Genomic DNA, 22,997 nt, shown 5'->3' with positions numbered 1-22,997 from the left:
CCATAAATGGAACTGGTCATTGTTGACATCAGGCAAGGTGAAAACAATCCTACTACACGTTACATTATTTCAGGGATATTAATTAATGATGAAGTTCCTCTTTAAAATGCCATGCAGTTGCTAGGCTTAGATGACCATAACCATTTTCCAAGATAAATGATAAAATACGGAGAGTGAACCATGTTTCTGGAGGTGCCGTGTTCCCCGGCACAGCAGCCTGGATAATGTCCGCAGCTTTTTGGGAGAGTTGTTTACTGATCTTCTGTTAGGTACATAGTGAGGTGCCACTTGCAAACCGCTGCAGCAGAGCTATGGCTTCTCAAGGCTAGCTCTGCCCTGTGGGTTTCGGCAGCAGGATGGGTCAGAGGCGTGAAGAAACGATGCGATCCCTGACTGAGAGCGCTGTGCTGACAACACCCCCTGTTGCAAGTGCACTTATTGCTTTGTATGATCCTTTTACAGATGGCACCAGGTTCATTCCTTGTTGCCCTCAAATTTGAAACACGCAGTAGTGTGCTGCAGGTATTTGAAGTGATAATGAATAGCCATGTTTTTAACAGCTTTACGTGATGGTCATCAGGGCGGACAAGCAGGGAATGGCTGGAGCTTGATCAGCAGTGGGCAATGTTAGTATCTCTGGCATCAAGGAAGCTGTTATCACTGAGAAGGCAAAGCAAGGCCAAGAGCAAACTTTTACACGTCCTTGGATTCAGGAGGGAGAATAATTTCACACCATTCCTAAAGCTAACATTTTGCTAGTTTATTTCCTTCATTATTCTCCACTGTAGAATGCTGTGACTACTTTTTTTCTGCACAGTCAATGAGGCATGTTGTAATAGCAATTTATTTTTTTTTTTTACCCTCAGGGATTTTTTCCTTTAGAAAGAAAGGGATCATTTGGTCTTTCACTTGGAAGCAGAAAAAAATGGGACACTGTTCTTTTTGCTTCCAAGCAAAAATAGAGACTTTACCAAAGGAGAGAATGGATAGCTATTTACAAAGTCTGTAATGATACTCCAAATAATTATCGGTTGCTGTTCGGGTTACATTCACAAAACCATAAAAAATACTCAAACACAGATTGCATGAAAATTAAAATCAATAACTAAACCTTCTTTACATTGCATCACCTAACAATCTGAGCTTCTCTGTTCCTTCTAAAATTGCTTTTTTAAAATGTATGTCATAGAAAATCTAGATACCTTGATGCTTCTCTAATATATCTATGAATTCAAATTTGCTATCAGTAAAGTTGTTCACGTTTCTGATTAATCTCAGTGGATTAAAGGACAATAGTGTTTATTTACTGGTATTTATTATCTTTATGTTTTTCTTCTGTAGATCTGTAATACTCTACAATCGTATGAAATGGAAGACAAGGTGATATTTCAATGCCGGCTTCCTTCTTTGCCAAAATGCTTTTTAAAAAAAAAATACTGTTTTTTAAAAAGAAGATTTCTTTTGTTGTCAGTTTCTATTGAAGAACATTAAATATTGTGTGTAATTTCAGAGCACATTATTTTATTTAGAATCTTGGATTTTTGTCTCAACATTCTGAAAATCGTTACTTTTCATAGAACGAAAGTTCCATAGATAAAGAGAGCCCCTCAAATCTGATGTGATGACCCAGAGTGGTACAGGCAGCACCACCAAGAAGATGTAAAAACCTTGTTTTGCATTTGAGGAGGTTTCAGTTTATAACTTTTCCATTTGAGAAGCCTTTTTCTTTGATTCCATTTTTCATGGTAACTGTAAGATGCTGTATACTGTGTACCCAGCTGGAGTTCTGGAGGTGTAGCCTAACCTAGACAGCCATTATCACTGTCTACAAAACGAAAGTGAAATTGTGAAACATGACCTGTGACAATCCTTTTCACCAGAGGTAGTTTGGACTGTGATGGTAGGTTCTGTGAGAGCCCTTTTTGGACCAGTAAGGGATCTGATTGCCAAAACTAAGACCTAGGCCATCATTTGGCTGTTGCTTCAATGATACTTATGCTCTTCAGAAGTTTTGGAAGATAGTACTACTTCCTGTTGTAGTGTTTTGTAGGGATCCAAATTGTGCTGGAGTTGACTGGCTACAGTTTTAAAAAACACCTGGACTGTAGGCCCAAGAGAACGAGTGTCCCTCTGGACACTGTCAATCATAAGTGTTAGAATGGAGATTTTTTATATGTGCACTAATAATGCTGTCTGACAGAAATTGCCATGACTGTGAACTGCAGATGTCTTCAGAGTTACGTAGCTGTTGGGTTGGGGGAAGGAAAAGCTCAGAAATGCAACTGCAACCTTGTAAACCTGAACTCTGCCTAAATCCTCCACTGGATACTGATAGGGCTGTTTGGATCTGTGCCATGGTCCTTAGAAATCAGGACTCGATTCTCTAATTGATGCCTGTGCTCTAAACAGAAATGTTTATGGTGCCACTTGTGATAGTAACAACTCTTGCAAATGAGAATCAGTTTCAGAAGAGCTAGTTGTATTGGAGCTGCCACTTGGCCTCATATGAAAGACGAAGGACATTTGTTACTGGGAAACAATCCATTGTATTTTTATAATCCTACTTGTCCTGTATTCTGAACATAAGTCTGAATGCAACGAAATGCCATTCATTTGTGTTTTAGAAACAATGCCCTCTGTTCTGAAAATATTTTTCCAAGCCTTATTTGCTAAGAGCCCGTCAGAGGAAGACAAAGTAAAAGTCATTCTTCATTTTAGCATAGCCTGTCAGTCAGCTGATTAATCAGGACAGGAAATCAGCATGCTGAGAAAATACCTACATGTCATGAAAAACCACAGTGTGTTCAAGTTGCTCTAGAGACACTAGGCAAGTTACTTCGGTGTCAGAAAAAAACTGGCCCTACTTCCCGTTGCCTTTAGCCAGTGTCCTGTTCACGTCTTAGGCAACAAGAATCACTCTGCTTGGAAAAATCGTTCAGAGAAAACACAGTTTTAGTTCAGCCTTGTGTGAGTCAGCTGAGGAGCAGAATTTAATGCTTGCCTCTGCAGTCTTCTGAGACGTGATAGCAAGTACTAGCGTTGCACCAGTGAAGCTTCCCAACACCTTAGTGAGTGTATCCTCCTGTATTTCTTTTCAGGGCTTTTAGAAAATTCAAGGGAGAGTGAGTAGATTTCTGTGCAGACTGGAACAAGAAATGCTTCGGTGTTGCTGAATCTGGGGTTTTGGTAGGAAAAACCCATTATTCTGCAAAATTTTAATCTAGATCTATTGCAGTCTCACTGTCAGAAGGAAGTAAACACAGGCAACCCAGATTAAAAGAAAAAGCCTACTTTCTAAACTCAGAAATGCTACGCCAACTATGATGGAGCTAATAGCAGATTCCTGTCTTCTTTGGGTCCAGTCACCAGAAGACACTGGTCTCAGTGTGAGCTAGCCTTGAGTACATGTAACACAACTCTGCAACACTTTACAGACATCTCAGATGTTGCTTGCAGATCTCCTGGAAGAAGATCATCCTGGCTAACTGTGAATTTTACATAATGTTTTTGTATTACATGCCATGTTCTCTCCCTGGTGAAGTTTAGACCCAATACCATGTGGAATTTCATGTGAATTTTATGTGAAATCTGCAAGAAAGCATTAATGTCTTTACAGAAATTATAAGAATTGATGATTACAGAAATGTATGATTTACTTTAAACCCCCAGCCAAACAACAAGCTGTTTCAGTGCACAAAGATTTTCCTTTTATTTCTATTTCGCATTATATTCTTTTAGTGTTTTGTCTTCTATTCTGTTCTATCTTACTGTCATCTCTTTATTTCAAAATGAAAAATATAAGAGAGAAATCTTGCTTTAATGAAGGCATTTATCTATTGTTTTTAATTCTAGGTCAGCTGTAGAGGAGATTGCAGTGTAGCTGCTTTTATATGCTGGATGCTGGCCTCAGACTTCCAGGGGCTTTGGACGTCTGCAGTGCAGAAGCCTTCAAACGCTTCTTTGCTCAGAGAGCACTTTGTGCACTGCATAGTGTTCTGTAGTTGCCTAGCAAAGAGCTCCACATTGTGGATTTTCTGTCGTCATCTCTTGCCTTTGGGGGAGGGAAAAAAAGGGGGCACTTTAGGGAATTCTATCTGGAAAGATAATAGAAATAAGAAATAAATGAAAGGTTTAACAAAATGTCTTCAGAAGTTGCAGTGCTGACTGTGCTTTGTTTTTAATTTAAAAGCTTAAAGGAAAGGGTGATTTAAAAATGAAGTTCAACCCAGATACTCATTCCTAGTAAGGTGTAACCCTGAAAATGTCTCTTTTTCCTACAGTATCCGAGAAAGGGACAGCAATGGTTCCTATGCCCTGTGTCTGCTGAATGATGGAAAAGTACTGCATTACCGTATTGACAGAGATAAGACAGGAAAGCTCTCCATACCAGAAGGAAAAAGATTTGACACCCTCTGGCAGGTCTGTTATGTTTGAATCACTTGGATATCTCTCATCATGTTTCCATTTAACTGACTAAGGCAGCTTGGTTTACTTTGCTGTGCGACAACAGTCTTTAGCTGAACAACAGCATGTTTTGGCAGATTATTTGTCATATGTTTCCAACTTTATGTGGTTTCTGTACATCAAGAAAATATATGTTAATGTAGCAAGCTATGTAAGCGTAGAAAGTTTAATCATTTTTACATGTGATGTTGCAGCTTGGCTGGGTTCAAAATTGCTGTAATTATTATTCAGTTAGTTGAACATTCTCTAGAATGGAAGACTGTTTGCATTTGCAAGTGACCATATTCAATAATCGCTGTGCTAGTTATAGTCTTTTGCTAAAGTCCTTTATGACAGCAATAAACAGAATTCTAGGAAGCACAAAGGGGTTGGTTTAGGATGCTGTACGCATACCGCATTCTTTAGCTTTGAAATTCTCTACCTTCAAGGCTGAAAAAGCATAGTTTGCTGAGGGTTACCACCAAAATATGTCTGAACCCTGGTAAAGATTACTCAGTTAAGGAATGCATAGTTGACTGTGCCATAGTTGATAATAAAACCGAATACTGGAGAAATGACTGTGTAAATTGAAAATGCTAAGAGAATTGAAAATCCTGGAGAAGTCCCTTATGTCCTCTTGCTTAAAATTCTATTAAAATGAGTAAAATGAGTCACAAATCTAAAATACAAGTCTTTATTTGCATATATTAATTCTTAGCCTTTCCTGTAAATATCCTGCATATTTCTTTCTCGGAGTAACTTGAAATTTAAGATCAGCTATGCTGTCTTACAAGTTTTTTTTAATATGTCTGCAACCTTTCACTCACAGAGCCCCTCCTTTCTACCCAAATGCACTGAAGCCAAAATAGCAGTAAGAAACCTGTAATAAAACTGCATGCAGAGGACAATCCAGGAACACGAATGGCCACTACTATTGATGCTGTACATTTATTAACTTCTTACATCCCATTGTGACTTTGAGGTCCAAAGAAAGCATTGCGTATTAGGACAATTCCTGCACTGTTATGCCCATCTTGAATAAACAAACAAACAAATAAAGTGGGCCGGAACTCAGAGGAATAAAAATAAGGGATTTGCTCAGAGTTACAAAGCTGATGAGTAGCAGAACCTGTTCCTGGATTCCTGAAAATACAGTTCCTGGATCAGGTTCCAGATTCATCCACAAGGTTACTTCAGAAACATGCACCCCTGCTAGAAAGAAGTAAAGATGAGTAAGATCTGCTGTATGCCCAGTTCATTTGCTGTAATATATACCAATTTTTGTACATATGCACACAGTTTTAAAGAGACAATATATTTTATTGTGCATCCCTTACCTTTTTATATCTTTTTCTCTCCTTCTCTCTTTTTTCCCCCCATCTCTCATTCTGGTAGTTAGTTGAGCATTATTCATACAAACCAGATGGATTATTAAGGGTTCTTACCATTCCCTGTCCACAACTTGGCTCAGAAAATGGTGAGTTATTCCTATTATTTTGATATCTATAAATAGCCATGCTAATGATGATAAAGGTGTGTGCGTTTTTTCCGCTTGCCTTGTAGGCGGGTGCAGATTACAATAGACTAAAGTTGTATAAAAAAAAATTAAATGCTAAATTTCCGATTTTTCAAATGAGGTAAGACCATACAGGGTGGAGGCTTAAAGTAGCTTTAGGGAAGCTACCAATTCCAGTTATTGCTGGCTCTAAATTAATGTCAGATCAAAAATGTGCTTTGCTGCTCAGAGCAGCAGTGTGTGTTACTTGTCACACTGACAAGGTGGTCATCCCATCACTCCTCCAATAGTCCTTACTCTAAGCTGAAGGCAGCACGTGAGCAGCGCTGCTCTGGGCATTCAGGTTGGGTGCTGTGAGAGGTGGACCCAACAGGTGAGTTGCTGGTAGATGGGGAGTTACTTCCTACCTTAGGGAGAGCAGGGCAGAACAAGGGATCGGCTACACCTGATGCTGAAAATGGGGGTCAGAGAGGCTTTCCTTGATAACCCGAGGGAAGGCATGGGCAGTGAAAGGAGGGTGGGGAGAGTGGGGGTTGGAGGGTCCAGAGGTGTCTTTTCTTGTTTCTTCTTTATGTCATTTTAAATACCAATGAGGCGTTGTCCTCCCTCTTGCCCTGGCTGCCAGGGGAAAGAAGGTGCTTCTGCCTACTCCTTGTCTATCTCGTGGTATTCCAGAAGTGGTGTGCTTGTTCTACGGCCGCCTTCTGTGAATCTAATGGGATTCCAGTGCCATGGTGAGAGGATAGAGATGTATGTTTTCTGCTCCTTTGAATCATTTAGGCACTGTACATACTTCTGTCTCTGTGGCAGCAAGTGCCAGAGTCTGCTGCACATTAGAGACAAAAGCAAAGAAGATGGGCCAGGAGAAACACTGCAATATGATTGAAAAACTAGAAACTTGGTCCCCTATGTAAAATTTTGTGTTCTTATGGTACATTTCTCACCTTATTCAGGGTCCTTCTACATTTCATTCTTTTACAGATAATGTTGTTTTTAACACTCGTCCTCCTCTTCCTGGAACCCCTTCTAAGGTAAGAGTAGGTGGAGATATAGCAGTAGCATTCATTTGAGAAGCCTTACAGCCACATACTGCTCTAGGAATCCTAATGCTTGAAATTTGCAGTGAATTTGTTTTTCTAGGGATATAAGCAGTAAGTTGAAAAGAATAAACAACATATTCTAGCATGGTTACTGCTTTCATCAGTGTTTTGCATGAGCTATTCCTCATTTAATTTTGTGAACTTGTTTTATACATATAATGTATGTGAAAATCGGTATTTTTTCATACGCAAAATGCATCATTAATGGCCATGTTCTATAGTGACTGTGTCAACACTAGGAGACGAGAATCTACCTTGTTTATGTTGTCCATTTTAAGAATCTGCTGACTGAAGCAGAAATGGAGATTCAATTTATTTTCGTATTTGGTGCGTGCAGTTAACACTAGACTTTGCACAAGAGTTTGGTTCCTTCAGCAGTGAAATTAGGGGGTATTCTTCCATTAAATGCATGAAGAGTGAGCAAGCCCATCTGTGATTATAATTGCCTAAGTTCTTAGTGCCCATTCATTAGAGGAGCCACCTGAGGTGTGATACATAACACCATCTTATTCAGCTGTAGTTGATCTCATCTGAAATAGGGAGTTTAATTTAGTTGTTTCACCACTCCCTGGAGAGCCTAATCATCTAGGTCATTATCTTGATGCAGTCCTACATTATAGAAAAAAATATTTTTGTTCAAATACGCAATTACATTTATTTTAGTACTGTTGAGTCCCTGTGGGTCCATGAACAACCATTCTCATACCACCACTTTCTGAAAATTAGGTGCCCTTTTAAATCATTGGAAATTATGCAACTAAAATCAGTGCCATTTTTGTTTAAATGTTGTCCTGAAGTTTGGACCTGTGCCATTTACAAGGATGACCATGAAGTTTAAGCACATGAGACCACATGTATATTATCTGGTGTACATGCATTTTTAGTGATGGAGCAAGTACATTCAGTGTGGGAATAATATATAGGTTTTATTTTATCCATCAAAAATTTTGCAGTTTAAGTGTAGATGAAAGTAAATTCAAGAAATCTTACTTTAGATATTTAACTTATCAAAAAAGTAGTAACAAAAAAAAAATACTTATCTGACTAAGTTGACTGATGTTTAGGACTGTGCAATGAAAGTAAATGGGCCAGTCTCCTCTTTTCATCAGTGCATTGCGGTGATATTGCCCTAGCTGCTCATGATGCTTTACAGGTGAAAGACTCATTTGTGCTAACATGGTATGATTAGTCTTGCCTAACATTAATGAACTCAAGTGAAGAGCCAGTCATTCAGCAAATCAGAAAGACTCACTTTTGTGGAATTTTGTAGCAAGAGAGAGAGACACATACCCATCCACACGTCACTTCAGCCTAAACATGATGGAATCGCTTTCCACCAGTATGTGCCTAGGTCTTTCCACTCAGAAGGGTCCTATGTGATTAGTAAAGACTATATGCCTTGCTTTTAGGTAGCCATAGTTAGGTGAGATTAATTCCACCCCTGAACATGTACTAGTCTAGCAAGTAGCTGACTTAAATACTCTTGTTCACTTGCACATTTTACATGCAACCATTAATGTTTTCAGGATTGATCAGTAGTAGTTACATTTAAGACTCACCATGATGAATAGAAGGAAAAGCACCAAAGATATGAATGAGATGTGTTGAGTGCATATTTTTCAAATGTTCTCCTAAAATATTGTTTAAAGCTACAATACATTTGACATTCTGAACTTAAAACTGAAACGTGAATTTTGTGTTTTCTTTAGGAGTTTTATAAAACAAGCCTGCTAAGTTACTTTCCTATATTAGAAACATAAAAACAGAAAGTGGAAAACTTTAAATTAATATTACTATTTATGGAGCTCAAAGAATTCAGTTAATATTACCAGGTTCTTAGACACTAATACTTTTGTGCAAAAGCTGTAACTCACTGAAGACCACTCATGTAGCTTTTTTTCTAAGCAGAGCCTGAAATACAATTAATTCAGATTGCAAAAACAAAAATGCATCCTGAAAAGAGCAAATACAATCACAAAGTCTTATGTAGAGGATGTGCAATCTATCTTCACATTATCTACACCAACATAATTAAGACTTAAGCTTAAGAGTTTCTGACATTTCTGAAGTACTGCATCGTTCTTATTTCACAAAATGGATTTCCAAGATATTTGAATTGGGATTGTGAAAGTTTGAATTGGGACTCAAAATAATTGTGATGAATTGGAGAAATGTCCTTGAAAAAACAGGGGGAAGTTCAATAGAAAGTAGTGCAATTCTAATAGTCAGCTGTAGAATGCAGAATGGGGAGGATGACAGTTTTTCAGAGGATGTGGTGCCTGTAATGGATCAGAACAGGTACAAGGACCAGCAACCATCATGCTGGTAGAAGAAATGGAAACATCAAGAGTGTTTCCAGCTTGTTCAACACTGGTAAGGTCTCACCTGGAATATTTTCACCAGTTTTTGGCACTGCACTGAAGAATGTTGTCCAACAGGAGATAATCCAGAGCAAGGCAACAAGAACGATCATGATTGGTGAGAAAAGATGGATTAGAATAAAGAAGAAAAAGAGAGAGAATAGCAGGACAGAATATGATTAACAGCTGAAGAAGGAGGGGAATGGCCTGTTGTGAGGGACAATCTAGTACTGGTGTTTCCATCCAGACCAATTTTTTATTTTTATATACATCCACTGGTGAGATTCCAAAGCCTTAGTGCAGAGCATGCCCAAATCTGAAAAGCTGCTTTGAGGCTAAGAGAGTGTATGACCACTGTAGGAAGATCTGCTGGACAAAATGCAAGCCAGACAGTCCAACTAATTTAACTGCAAACTGTTGGTCTTTAAGGGCTTGGAGTAAAATTTACAACATGAGGGAGGGGATTTGTGTAGTATTTGCTAATGCTCCAAGAACAAACTTAGAGTAACAAAATGTTACTGGTTTTTGTCCCCTTTTCTGTAATCTGGATGTCTCCTTTTTAGTGATACTAATATGCTTCCTCTGCAAAAGAACATACTTTCTGCTGAAAGTCTGTATTGGAGATAATTTCTGCATGCTGAATATGGAGGTTATCTCAGCATGTGTATGGACTAGGACTTTTCTTGCCTTTCACCAGAGGCTCCATAACTAGATTTAAGATGATTTTAATCCCCTTTGACTTTGTAAATTACTCTTTTTCTCCCTGCACATCATCCTGATATATATTTAAACCTGCAGAGGAGCTTTTGATATGAGCCCAAAACCAGTTGTTGACATTACAGTGAAGCTGCCAGCTTCTGGCCACTTCCCAAATTCTCCACTTAACCTTTGTTATTACTTTATTTTTTTAGCTACAGTTTATCAGACAGTAGTAATAGAACTAAACCTTAGGAGTACAGCCTAACTTTAGACTACTACTTTTGCTGTCCCTGATTAAGTATTCCTCTTAGCATGCTTTTGTATGGCTAATACAAACATTTGAGTTAAGCAGTATTAATATCAAGGCATTAAAGGTGGCTGCTTGGTCAAGTGCTGGGAGATATTCTAGTCAGAAAAGGGTAAGCGTGCTTACCATGTGTGAAAGATCACTTAACCTCTTAGAGAATTTATCTGTTGCAAAACTATAGCTAGGAAGTGCTTAAGGTTTCATTTATTCCCAATATGGAAAGAGAGTTTTGTGAGGTAAAAGAAAATAGTGGATTCAGTAAGCTTTTTCAATATGTGTCACAGCTATGAAGACTGTCAAGCATCATAAAAGTTTCTGTTTTTCCAGCAGGAATAGGGACTGCATGGCTATCCTTGGTGTTTTAAAACAAAAGATACCTTTTTTATTTGAAATCAATTTTTTTTTAAAGAAATCTAGGAAAAAATATCAACCCTACCAATTAGAAAAGCTGTCTTTTCAGAAAAAAAAAAAAAAGTCCAAATGGGTTATTATCTAAAAGTTCAGAACATCTAACTGTAAGGCAGTCCAAAGGCTGTTTAAAGTCTCTTAAAGAATGTGGCTTAGATTATTATTTCAACCTCAGCATCAGCCTGAACGCTTGGTCAATAAGTACTGCATCACAGTTTTAATTAGGCAGGTATGATCTCTCAGTAACTCCTAGAAATGCTAGTTAGCCACATTTCATTAAATTAGTATCTTATTGTAAAACGTATTTGCATTTCTTTTAAAAGTATCTTTATACAGAACATAAGTGCACATGTAAAATCTAAAGCCTGTTCATTTTTGTTTGGAATTAATATCAGTTTGTGTGCTTTTTGCTTCAATAACCACACTGTTTGTTGTAAGACCAAAGTGTTCTTCAAATCTTGCTTGATATATTAGTCATACCTCAAGACACTGAAGTTATCAACTGATTTACATTGCTAAATACGTTGTGGGGTGGCTAAAGTCCAGTAACAAAGGCAGGAGAAACATACTGTGTAAAAGATCTGGGGAAAGGACAGTGTGCTTGAATTTAAAAACTGCCTTAAGGTATATCTGCAGATCCAAGATGGTTTGAGAGCAATACAGTTGAAAGAAAATTTAGTACTGCAGTTTCCTATACCACTTTTTTTTTTGATGCATCGTATGTATACTTGCAGGCACACATAAGAGAAAGGTTGGGAGTGTTTTGTTCTTGTATACTATGTTTTGTAAAATACCTTTAGCTATTTTTCTGACACATTTACTGTTCCTCTTTGACATTGTGGTTTCTAGAGTTGGGCAGGAGGTGGAATTATCTCAAGACTCAAATCGTACACCTTTCCAAAGGCTGGCAGCAAAAAGGTGCCTCATATAGTCTTTTTAGGTTTTTGACTGAGTTAAAAGGACTTACACTTGACTAATTTCACTCTTCTCCCTCTCCCCCCCTTTTGGCTTGCTGTTACTAAATGTGTGTCTTGGCTGCTAACAATCAATTTGTGAAGATTTTGTAAGCTTTCTGCTTCTTTCCTAATCATCTGCATAATTATGGCCTTGATTTTATAACTAAAGCAATGGTTTCAAAGAACGTTTTTAAATTAAGGGACTATTTTAAAGTGATTTCTTATATCCCAAAATATTAGTGCAAATCTCAACATGTGTGCAAATAAAATGTATGTGATAACATGTTTTTCAAAACCCTGTCACTTACAGCAGAACGAAATGATATTTCTACTCTGAACTATCATTCCTAATCAAAAAATTTGCTTGCTTACACAATGCTATTACTGAGCACATTTAGGGAACGATTTGTTAATAACAACCATAAAATATATTCTGACAGAGCCTGTGTGCACAAATCTTGTTATGCAGTGACATTAATTACATTCAGACAAGTGTAAGATGTCCCAAGACCAAGCAGAATGGGAAAGGTGGTAAGATGTCAGGGAGTCAGGGGGAACCCAGTCCTGTACTAATGAAAATGCTGCTGCATGGCCAGAAAATTATGCTGTCCAGTAATTGGTGTAGTTGTGATGCATGTAGTTATGAGCTTTGTTTGCATGCTGAGAATAACATGTGTGTCCCTCTTCCACCCATGAGTCTCTCTTTTTGTTTATTTATTTATTTATCTATTTATTTCCAGTTGCTTTGCAACAAAAATGAGCAGGCATAAAAAGCTGCTGTTCAGAGTAAAAACTATGTTTGACATGTACTGTATTTGATAATGCTGGTAAATAACAATTATTCACTTTTTTATAACTTCAGTTCACTTTTATACTGACCAACAGCTGTTGTCATCTCTATGCCCTTATAAGACCCACGTCTTGTTTTTAATATGCTGTCATCTTGTACAAATGCATATACAGTGTCAGGACATGTTCTAAAGCCATCTGAAAAAAATTGCCATACTATCACACATTAGACAAAAGAAATATTTTGGTTTTGTTCAGAAAAGTGAGTGCGGGGTCTGAATTCTCTAGACACGGCTTTGGTCGCTCTGCTGCCTGTTCACCTGGTAAAACCCGTGCTTCTCTCTGGTTGCTTTCTGCAGTCAAATATCTATTACCTTCCTTCTGCAGAACATACGCAGAGTACAGACTGAAGCATGCTGGCTGAGAAAGACCAATCATTTAAGAAAAGAATTTCAGAAATCTGATTTGATCACCATTTACCTATACTTAACCCTGAATACTCAAACCCATGAATTTCATCATACTGCTAAATTTTAGACTCTAAACAAAAGCCCTGCTCTGAACATTTCCAAGATTTACCATCCATTAACCCAAACATGCAGGGTTTACTTTAGACCTGGTTAGTCTCTTAAGTCAACAACTTTCAGACAGTAAAACAGAAAATTTATGCTGTTATCTCTATTCAGTCTTGAAAATTATGGGGGTTTTTGAATTTCACAAACTGGTTATTTGGATATAATTTTAGACGCGATCAGGATTTTGAAGCTGTTTTACTCACTAATATAAAATTGACAATTTAGAGGACAATTTAAATGAACTCATGCCACCTAGTGGCGACTAGGGTGTCTTAACCACAGCTCATTGAGGATTTGGCTAATAAAGTCTTTGTCATGCAGTGTTTTGCTATTCAGTTTGGTTTAGCAAAATAAGACGACTTTATAGTCTTAGACATACGTTTGCATTTTTGCAAACCAGAATTATTAACCTGAAAAGAAATCGCACTCGCTGCACTGATTGCCTTCTTTACTATAAAATGATAATCTTTACTATAAAAATCAGACTTAGAATAGTTAGAGATGTTTTATTCATATTTTAAAGCAAATGGTAAGTGAGTCCCGTTCTCATTGTGTCAACTAGATGCTATCAAACCTGCTTAGGGGTTATCCTATTAAAGCCTTTTCCATGCGTAGAAAGTGGTATTTCTCTCTCTAGAAAGACATCTTTGAATCAGTGCAAACTCTGCCTCCTGCTTTCCTCTCATTGTGGATTTGGCTACACTATGATAAAAGTGCCACACTAGTATAGCCAGTCCCTAATAAGGGGAAGAATGGCACGTTTAGATTAGCTTAACTATGGGTACCTGAGGAGTTTAACCAATGAAATTAAAGCCTAGCAGAGGAGAAAAAACATGTTGATACAGGACAGGCTTACAACAGCTTTTTAGTATGATAGCATAAAATAACAGCCTGGCCCATAGTTTACAAGTGTACATACCACAAGGTGTCACATAGTATGTACCATTTTTAACAGGCTCCTCTAGTGGACTCTTTTCTTGTATTCTTTTTTACTGGATGAGCCACTCCATGGTCATGTTGCCCATTGTCTGTGTCATGTATGAATACAAGGAGTAATCTCCTACCCTGTACTTTGGTTGTATTAAGACAGAGCTCCCTTTGTCAGAAAACAATCTGCAGAATTAAACTTGCTGATTTTAAAAAGTAGGGCAGAAAGGACTCTGGTTTTAAACAAAAGTTAAATAAAAAGGAAATTTTATTTACCTGTTACCCAGACTACTGTACATGCAATGATACGTACCTTGTGCACCATTTCTAGTCAGCCTCACTTGACTTCAAGAGAAAACTTCCAACCTTTCTACTAGAGAGTTCTATTCAAAGGCAGGCAGGGTGTTACATGCCATGAATGCATAATTCGCAGAACTAAAGAAAATTGTTTGAGGTTTTCAGAGTGCTGCACAATATTCCCAAGTTACTAATATGAGCTGAAAAGGTGCCTGTGAAACATCAAATTGAAGTTCAACCAGAAATATTAATGAAAAAGCCATTGTTAAGCTTTTTTATCAAACTGCAACAATGGGGAATATCATTCCACACATACATATATATGAGTTAACTAAGCTAACACTAATGATATGTAAGACATTATCAGTCATCTTAAACATGAGCAGCTCTCTGAGAAAAAGAACCTGCTTTGTTAGATTTGGTGTCACTGTGTCATTTCCAATTCACAGCTGCAGAGTTTTATTCACAAGCACAGGAATGATGCACTCATTTTTTTAATGCAGTTCCTGATCAAGAGCATCCAATGCTTTCCGATTCTTTCGTTTTGTTCTTGAATTGCAAAGAGCAGAAACATGTCTATGTCCCATTTAAGGAGTCAGCTATGTCATGGCCAGAGCTATATTTTTCCCAGCCCTTCTGCACTAGTGAATGGATTCTTGAAATGTATGAATTTGGTGTACGTGAATTCTATTTGGCCAGTCCAAAGTATGCCAGTTCAGACGCTGAGATCTAGGATCATGGATATTTAACAACTTGTCTAGTCTGCAACTAATATTAATCACATGAGACCTGATGGCCTCCAAGGTTTTTAAAATTTGTGGGCTTATCCAGTACTGGCTGACTACTTCTCAAGTGTTTCTTCCCTGATGTTCAGCTGCAGTCAGCTGAAGCTTACTTATCAGCCATACACAAGGTGTTGCAGGGGAATTGGTAATATCCATCATTATGATTTCAGCCTGCAGGGCTATATTGCCATCAAAAAAGCATAATTTCTTCTAACAGTAAGTTCAAGTTCATTTGAAAACTTAAGCTATAATTTTCAAAGGCTTTTTCCAAAGTGCTTGTATCTCATTTCTCATAAGCTTGGGTTACGATGAGGAAAAGTGGCACACAATCTTTTTACTCGTCTAAAAACTAGAAAGATCTGCTGAAGTTATACCTTTCAGTGGGCTGAATTTATATTCCTCGTTGTCTAACAGCAACTACACAAACTCTATCCGGCACCTGTTTTGGAGAAGAAAGAAAACAGAGCTGCCATGCTTCATTGGTTAGCTTGGAGTTACAGCTACACCGATGGGACTTTACCTAATTATGACTACAGAAAAGGTTTCAGTGTTTTAAGTGAGTGGTGTGCTGTGAGACAGTCCAAGGCTTGTGTTCAGATATTCCCATCACACTTTTTGGTGCACAGTTGAGGTACTCCCCACAGTGAACAGAGGACAATTGATAGTCCTATCAAAGCTTTCAAAAAGCAAAAGTGTCCTAGAGCAGTGCAATCTCTTCTAGATGTCACTTTCTGAACACTTTGCATTTCTATCAGAAAAATTATTTTAAGGGTAAAGTATTCAAAAGATACCCTTTAAAACTGTGATTCTATCCTTCCAAAGTATTTAAGAATTTTCCTTCCCGTATCCTGGAAACTGCCACTGAAGACTCAGCATCTTGGTCCCTTTCTTAGGTAGTCACCATATTTTTATCATTTTTTTCCCCACTCGACTTTTGGATGCCTTTGCCAAGAAGTGTTAGCCAGAGGCTACCATAAAATCCATGCAATGTGGCAATTGGCACCTGCTTCCTTTGTACTTTTATCTGTCTAGCAACAGGTATTAATTTCAGTCCATATTGCTTTGTATATACCCTGTTAATTGATTCCAATGACCTTTTGGAATGTAAAATGATCTCCCTTTAAAAGTATAAATATAATTAACGTAGGAAGCAAGAATACATCCAGTGGAACTATAATAAATTCTTAGTAGTAATACTGAATGGGTCATAGTAACTAATAATAAGATTAAAAACCCATAGAAATCTCGATGTGTGCTGAAGCAATACAAGATATAAGACGTGCACAAACTAAAATCACTGTGGTTTCAGTAAGCATAATTCCATCTGATTTGTGTGCTCCACAAAAGATGAGTGATATTTTTTACTCACCGTAGGCATTTTTCTATACAACCTGACATAGTGTAGGGAAAGATGTGTCACAAGTGTTCACAGTGAAACTGCCAGACCATCACTTGAAAGGTTTAGCACTGACTTCCAGTCTTAGTAGGGTTTTTTGAGTTAGTGAATGGCCCAGTGAATAGTGTGAAATACAGTGATACAGGTCTTGGAAATAGAGTTCTTAGTTTGCAGACCTGACGAGGTGTAGCAGGCTAGGAAAACAAAACTAGAGCTAAGCATCTTGTTTTGTACCATTCATTTGCCTCCTTGTTCTTGAGATTGGCAGGTCAATTTGGTCCCTGACCTATCTCAGAACCATCTCAGGGCTCTTGTGGCTTGCCCTGACAGCAAATGGCCTTTCAACACTGTTCCACACGACTGAGCCATTCAAGTCAGAAACATTACCTTTACCATCCCTGATGCAACCATGCTCATCCCACTAGGTCAGAATCTTGCCGAGTGTTGGCCTCCTACTCGGGGTTTGCTGTAAAATCTATGTAGTGAAACCTTTTCTGCATCATCCGACTGGGCAGATCACTTCATTACAATGTAAAGGTCGGTACCACCCAGGTCAGGCATTTTCCCTACAAACTGCAGTTCCCAAGTGGTAAAGCTTCCATTGTACCGAATAATTCAATCCTGGACATTTCTCAAGCTCTGTTTGTCTTTACTTAAAAACCACAACTGTTTCAGGCAGAAACATGCCACTGAAAGCTTCAGTTATTAAAAAGAAGAAATACATACTCAAATATTTGCGAAATAGCCCCATCCACTGTTTTGCAAGTACAATAGGTATATTGTACTTGTTTCCTATTTGAGCTGAGCAAACTCATGTTGATGAGTGAATTTCTGGTTCTAAAACCGTCTCTTAGGAGGGTGAGGTCACTCATGAGTAGAGTAAAATTTCTACATTGAGAAAGAAAAGGGACTAAACTGCAGAAATAAGTTCTGTAATTCCCTGTTCCTGACAGTTCACAGACAGAAGAGAACAGATTATAAATTTCTCTCATCTACACTTTATTGTGCCAGACTCATCTTTCTGCCAAGGAGCTCCAGAAAACACCGTGTTTCTGCTGGGGTGTTTTGTATGCTCAATAGTATTCCACTGACAAAGAGTAAAGGCAGAGGGATTGTATTTGAACCAGATGTTCAAGTACAGTAAGAATTAGGTCATTTTCTCCCTCCTCGGAGCAGGCAGGCTGGCCTAGTATCTGGTCCGTGATGTTTGTCCATGGCATTACACAAGCCTATTAAAATAATTACTTTTTACCCCAGTTTCTCCCAAGTGGAGTCACTCTATAACATCCGCAAGAGAAACAGGGAAGTGTTTTTTGTTTTCATTTGTGCTAGGAATTTCTCTATGGCCTAGATATGGAGAGAGAGAGAACTTGGAGAGGGAGGAAGGATAGATTAAAGAGAAATGCTTATGACTACTTGTGTTACAAAGCAGGTTTGAAAAGAGCATGAAAAATTTAGTATCTGCAGAATAAGATTTGTGCATGACCCATTCCAGTTAATTCTCTCAGACCAAATGCTCTGAAATATTTGCAGTAACTTCTTATGCTTTAGCCATGTATGTTTCATTTGGCCTGCATATTTACTCAAGCAATAACCTTCAGAATGAAATAAACTTTGTTGGATCCCTTTCTTACTTTCTGATTCTCACCTGTGTGTCTCTTGCAATCATTGTGCTATAATCCTTGGGGGAAAAATATGCTTTTAACTTATCTATTCATTGTTAGACATAAAAACTCTATTTGTATGCTACAGCTTCAGCCAACTATTGGCCACCCACCTGATGAAGCACCTTTTAATCCTTACGTGCTGCAAAGGAAAAGAGGTCTTACAGGAGCAGAAAAAGGTAGGCAGAGTAATTTATATCATTAGTACAATTTCCTTCTTTATGCCAGAGATCTCTCCTCACCCCATATTCCTTTTTTCTTGCATATATTTCACACCATGTTGTGTATCAGTATAGCCACTATCATAGCTCAAGCCTGGTAGCTGAAACTGCCAGATGTCACCATCTATAATAAAAGTCATTTAGCAGAAATCCCTTTTTCCATGTTGAAGTAAAAGATAATTAATTCCTTGACTCAAAAAGCTGCATCCTTGCACTTCATAAAAAGAAATGTGCCCTGTTGCATCCACAGTGCCAGGTTGGTGCTTAGGCTTTCTGTAAAATGAAATTAAAGATGAGTGCCTAAGAATAAACTACATATAAGGCAGCATTCTGAGTTGAAGAATTGTCTGAGGTAACTAATGGGAAGCACTAAGGAGAAGGGCCAGGCTTTAACCTTCCTTCCGTCAAGGAGCCTCCTGGTTTCTTGTAACGCAGTTGTTCAGCAGTTAGAGCATGTCACCAGGTGGGGATCACTTGCTTTTGGGGTATTCTAAAGTGCCTGTAGCTGGACTGCATGTGGTTTCTTTATTATGCCCTCATAAGTCAAACTGATGATCCTGAACATAGAAAGGGTAAATATAATAGCTGTGGTGGCAAAAATGTCTCACATAATGCCTAATTTTTTGATTGAACTGTAGGTGATCAGAGAGAGGCCTTACCCATGGATACTGAGGTCTATGAAAGTCCATATGCTGATCCAGATGAAATGAAACCAAAAAATGTCACTCTTGATAGAAAATTGTTAACCTTGGAGGAAGGAGAACTTGGCTCTGGCAACTTCGGTACTGTAAAGAAAGGGTTCTATAAGATGAAAAAGTAAGTCCTTCCTTCTATTTTCACGGAGTCTAATATGTAAAATCTGTAGCCCTTATTTAAAACTTAAGTAAACTTTGCGTGTCATTTGGGGTGACAGACTGTACCTAATTAATTTGGGCTAATATTCACTAGTTTCTCTCTTTGTACATACACTCATTTTCTATACATTCATTTTCTTTTCCTCTCTTTGCAGACACCTCTTTGCCTGCAAGATCGTCACCTCCCAGCCATTATTTTTGTCTATAAAGTGGGGAAGTGTCCCTTTTGACTATTTTCTCTCTGTCAGGCATAGTACAGTGGGAAGCCTTCTGCCTTGCTCCATAGTTTGTATGGGCAGTCATGCTACTCAGTATTTCCCAGCTGCACAACCTGTCTTTGAGAAATAGTGTAGAGTGCCATGGACAGCTTACCTGTAGCAAAGAGAGTTTATCCTAAAATAAGTATGATAAATACCTGTATCATGAAGCTGCAATGTTGATTTTCAAGAAGACAGAACATGTTGTGACCTTTCTTACCATGTAGTTGCAGAAGGAACAGACCCTGTTTATAGTGGCAGAAGTGGAAGCACCTTCATGCATTTTCATAATAAAACGTTATCAGTATGTTAAGTACATGGGCTGATTATGCATACACTTTCACCACTTGAAGCTGGAGGCATTTCTTTAACCAAGGGTTTCAGAGCCAGGAAGGATTTTTCTTTTGCCAGTACAGTCTGAGGGGATTTAAAGGGCTCTGGTCCCAGCTTATGTATTTGCTAATCTCGTTTCACACTTGAGCTCTGTTGATCTCATCAGTCACTCTTTCACTCAGTTGTATGAGCTGAAGGTTGCAGGAGTAGGCTTAGTTTCTCAGGATTTCAGAGCACTGCCCTGGGGCTTTGCAATGCTGCTTATTCTAGTCTCATACCCAAAACACCTCAGTGCTTAGAAAGGCCTTTATAGCTTTTCTTGCCAGAAAAGCTTTATGGCATTCTTACCAGAACGAGCAAGAAAATTTTGTCCAGTACATTTGTTTTCAGGCTTGTTAAGACATTTTTATGAATATTTATAGTTTTCTCAGGTTCTTTCCATTCTCTTTTGCTTAGCTGTCTTCTGAGCATTTGATAGAGAGCTGTTCCTGTTACAGTCGGGTTTTTTCACCTCTGAATGTCAATTCTATCTTTTGTCACAGTTTGTACTATGTGCACGGAAACATCAGATGAAGATTATGTGCATTTGCACACAGATTTTTCAACAACTAATCCCAGCATGGGATTCTTTTTTGTAGGGGTGCCAAGCCAGTGGCTGTAAAAATTCTTAAGAATGAGAGTAATGATCCAGCCATAAAGGATGAATTACTGAGAGAAGCAAATGTGATGCAGCAACTGGATAACCCATATATTGTCCGAATGATAGGCATATGTGAAGCAGAGGCCTGGATGTTAGTAATGGAAATGGCTGAACTTGGGCCGTTGAACAAATTCTTGCAAAAAAATAGGTATGTAAGCTTTGATTCCATTTCATAGGATTTCTCCAGAGGGGATACAGATCCTTTTTTTGGTTTTGTTTTTTTTTTTAAGGGCAATTTTAAACTGACATGTTGTTAGTGTAATAACTAGCGATGGTAGTTACTCTTCACTGGGACATGATTACCTTGTGCATGTCTCCTAATTGTCAAATATTTCTGGTAAAATAATGCATTTTGAATAAATGAAAGAATTTTCACAGGTCCTTCAATTGCTCATTTGTTGATATGATCACACATCATCTCGCTCAAAACATTCTTATGCTGCCTGTTTTAATTAAAGCTTAGCTAAACATAAGTGGATTAGGTTCCTAGTATGATGTGGGGAAGTTCATAGTAAAGATTTATATTTGAACTCCATGAAAAGCCATGAAAATGAACTTCTGACCTCTTAAAAATTCAATTACGATTTGCAGACATGTCACGGAGAAGAATATAACAGAGCTGGTACATCAGGTTTCCATGGGGATGAAATACCTGGAGGAGAATAACTTCGTTCATAGGGATCTGGCTGCAAGGAACGTGCTATTAGTCACCCAACATTATGCCAAAATTAGTGACTTTGGACTTTCTAAAGCTCTTAGTGCTGATGAAAATTATTATAAGGTAAGGTTTGCACAAGACAGGAAAGCTGTATAGTAGCATAGCTTAATAAGGTTATTTTTCAGTTGAAGTGCAGTTGTTTTCAAAAACTGAAAATTAGAAATAATATATATCATCCATTATTTTATGGCCTGATAGTAGGTCACTGATTTTCAAAATGTGTGATCAACATCAAGAGATGTGTAGGGTGGAAAAAGCTAGTCCCATCTTTTATTTGCTTACTTTATCCATTTATGTTTAGTAAGCTTGTCATTAGAAGGTTGAAATTTATGGTGGAAGTGAGATACCTTCTTATATAAAAAGGGAAAAATATCTTTGTTGCAGATGTGAACTGTTGGGCACTTGGAGTTTTCACCATGTCCAAGGAAAATTTAATCTAGCACACTGTATTATTGACTAGCAGAATTGAATTTGGGAAGTTTTTTTAAAGAATACCATTGGTAAATAATCATTTGATCTAAGCAGAAATTGTTTAGCTTGGTTTTAAATTCATTTGATCTCTGTACAGCTAAAGGGACTGAAATAACTGCTACATTTAATAATGTAAAAACATCCATGGGAGACAAAGACTCTAATCATGTCTGCAGCTTTTTTTCTGATATATTGCTCTTACAATTCAAATTATTTCTTCCTTCTGCCTGTTCCTTTCCATCAGCTGTTTAAAACTAATAAGCCAGCCCATGAAATGCTGCAGAGGAGGAGCAAGCACATACTCCATTCTGATGACCTTCTTGTGGGAATAGTAACTGCTGCCAGAAAAGACATCTTAAATCACTGCCACTAGCTAGCCAGAGATGCTTGTCAGAGGTGTGCAAATTGGTATCAAAGGCCCGTTCCCTGTACAACTCCGCAAAATGCGGCAAAGTTCTTTCACTAGATCTAGCCCTGTGCTGGGATAGCTTGACACTTGCGTTATGCATAACATAGCGTTACGGCATAATTTAGTCGAACTGCAGTTTGCCACAAGGTGGTCACTGTGCTTTGAAATGGAGCATCAACTTCAAGTAATAATGTAGCTCAGTGTAGCTGCGTGTCTGTCTCTTCCTCTGGGTGCAGAGCCTAGATGAGAAGTCTTACTTTTAAAGAGCAACTTTAAATTAAATGCCAATAAAATCGTGAATCCAGGTCATTTAGCTGAGCTTTGCTTTACCATAGATTTCATTTCAGTGCATTATTTTGAAAGTGGAAGATTAGGAAAAGTTTTGTAACATTTTTGAAGAAGCAGCTACCTATGCTCTGTAATGACAACTGCATCAGAAATGTTATGGTACTTAGTACAAATGTGTGCAGATCTAAGTTAACTTGGCTTACATGAATTCTGAAGTTGTTTGCTACTTACCACTGTCTCTAGCCTGCTTTTTTTTCTTTTCTGTTATGACTTATTTTAGGCACAAAGTCATGGAAAATGGCCAGTCAAGTGGTATGCTCCAGAATGCATGAATTTCTACAAATTTTCTAGCAAAAGTGATGTCTGGAGCTTTGGGGTTTTAATGTGGGAAGCTTTCTCCTATGGGCAAAAACCATATAAGGTGAGTAGTTCTATCTGGCAATTTTTTTCTGTAAAAATTCAGAGCAAATTTGAAGCAGTGCCTTTTCCTACCTAGAAAGGGTTATTGCAGGCCAAAGGAGCCC

General features: G+C 38.0%; 1 protein-coding gene across 1 annotated transcript in view; it reads left to right on the top strand.

The window, feature by feature from the left end:
- The window catches only part of SYK (spleen associated tyrosine kinase), a 54,377-nt gene that overhangs the window by 29,279 nt on the left and 2,101 nt on the right, over positions 1-22,997 (top strand). Inside the window, exons 4-12 of the mRNA XM_082497916.1 lie at positions 4,281-4,419; positions 5,839-5,920; positions 6,941-6,990; positions 11,683-11,751; positions 18,311-18,401; positions 19,082-19,259; positions 20,526-20,735; positions 21,179-21,368; positions 22,754-22,894. Coding sequence (XP_082354042.1) covers positions 4,281-4,419; positions 5,839-5,920; positions 6,941-6,990; positions 11,683-11,751; positions 18,311-18,401; positions 19,082-19,259; positions 20,526-20,735; positions 21,179-21,368; positions 22,754-22,894 — 1,150 coding nt within the window. The remainder of the gene's footprint in view (positions 1-4,280; positions 4,420-5,838; positions 5,921-6,940; positions 6,991-11,682; positions 11,752-18,310; positions 18,402-19,081; positions 19,260-20,525; positions 20,736-21,178; positions 21,369-22,753; positions 22,895-22,997) is intronic.

The sequence above is a fragment of the Vanellus vanellus genome (assembly GCF_965231255.1).
Source record: "Vanellus vanellus genome assembly, chromosome: Z".
NCBI lineage: Eukaryota > Metazoa > Chordata > Aves > Charadriiformes > Charadriidae > Vanellus > Vanellus vanellus.
The sequence above is the reverse complement of the archived record's forward strand: the minus strand, read 5'-3'. Positions and strand labels throughout refer to the sequence as shown.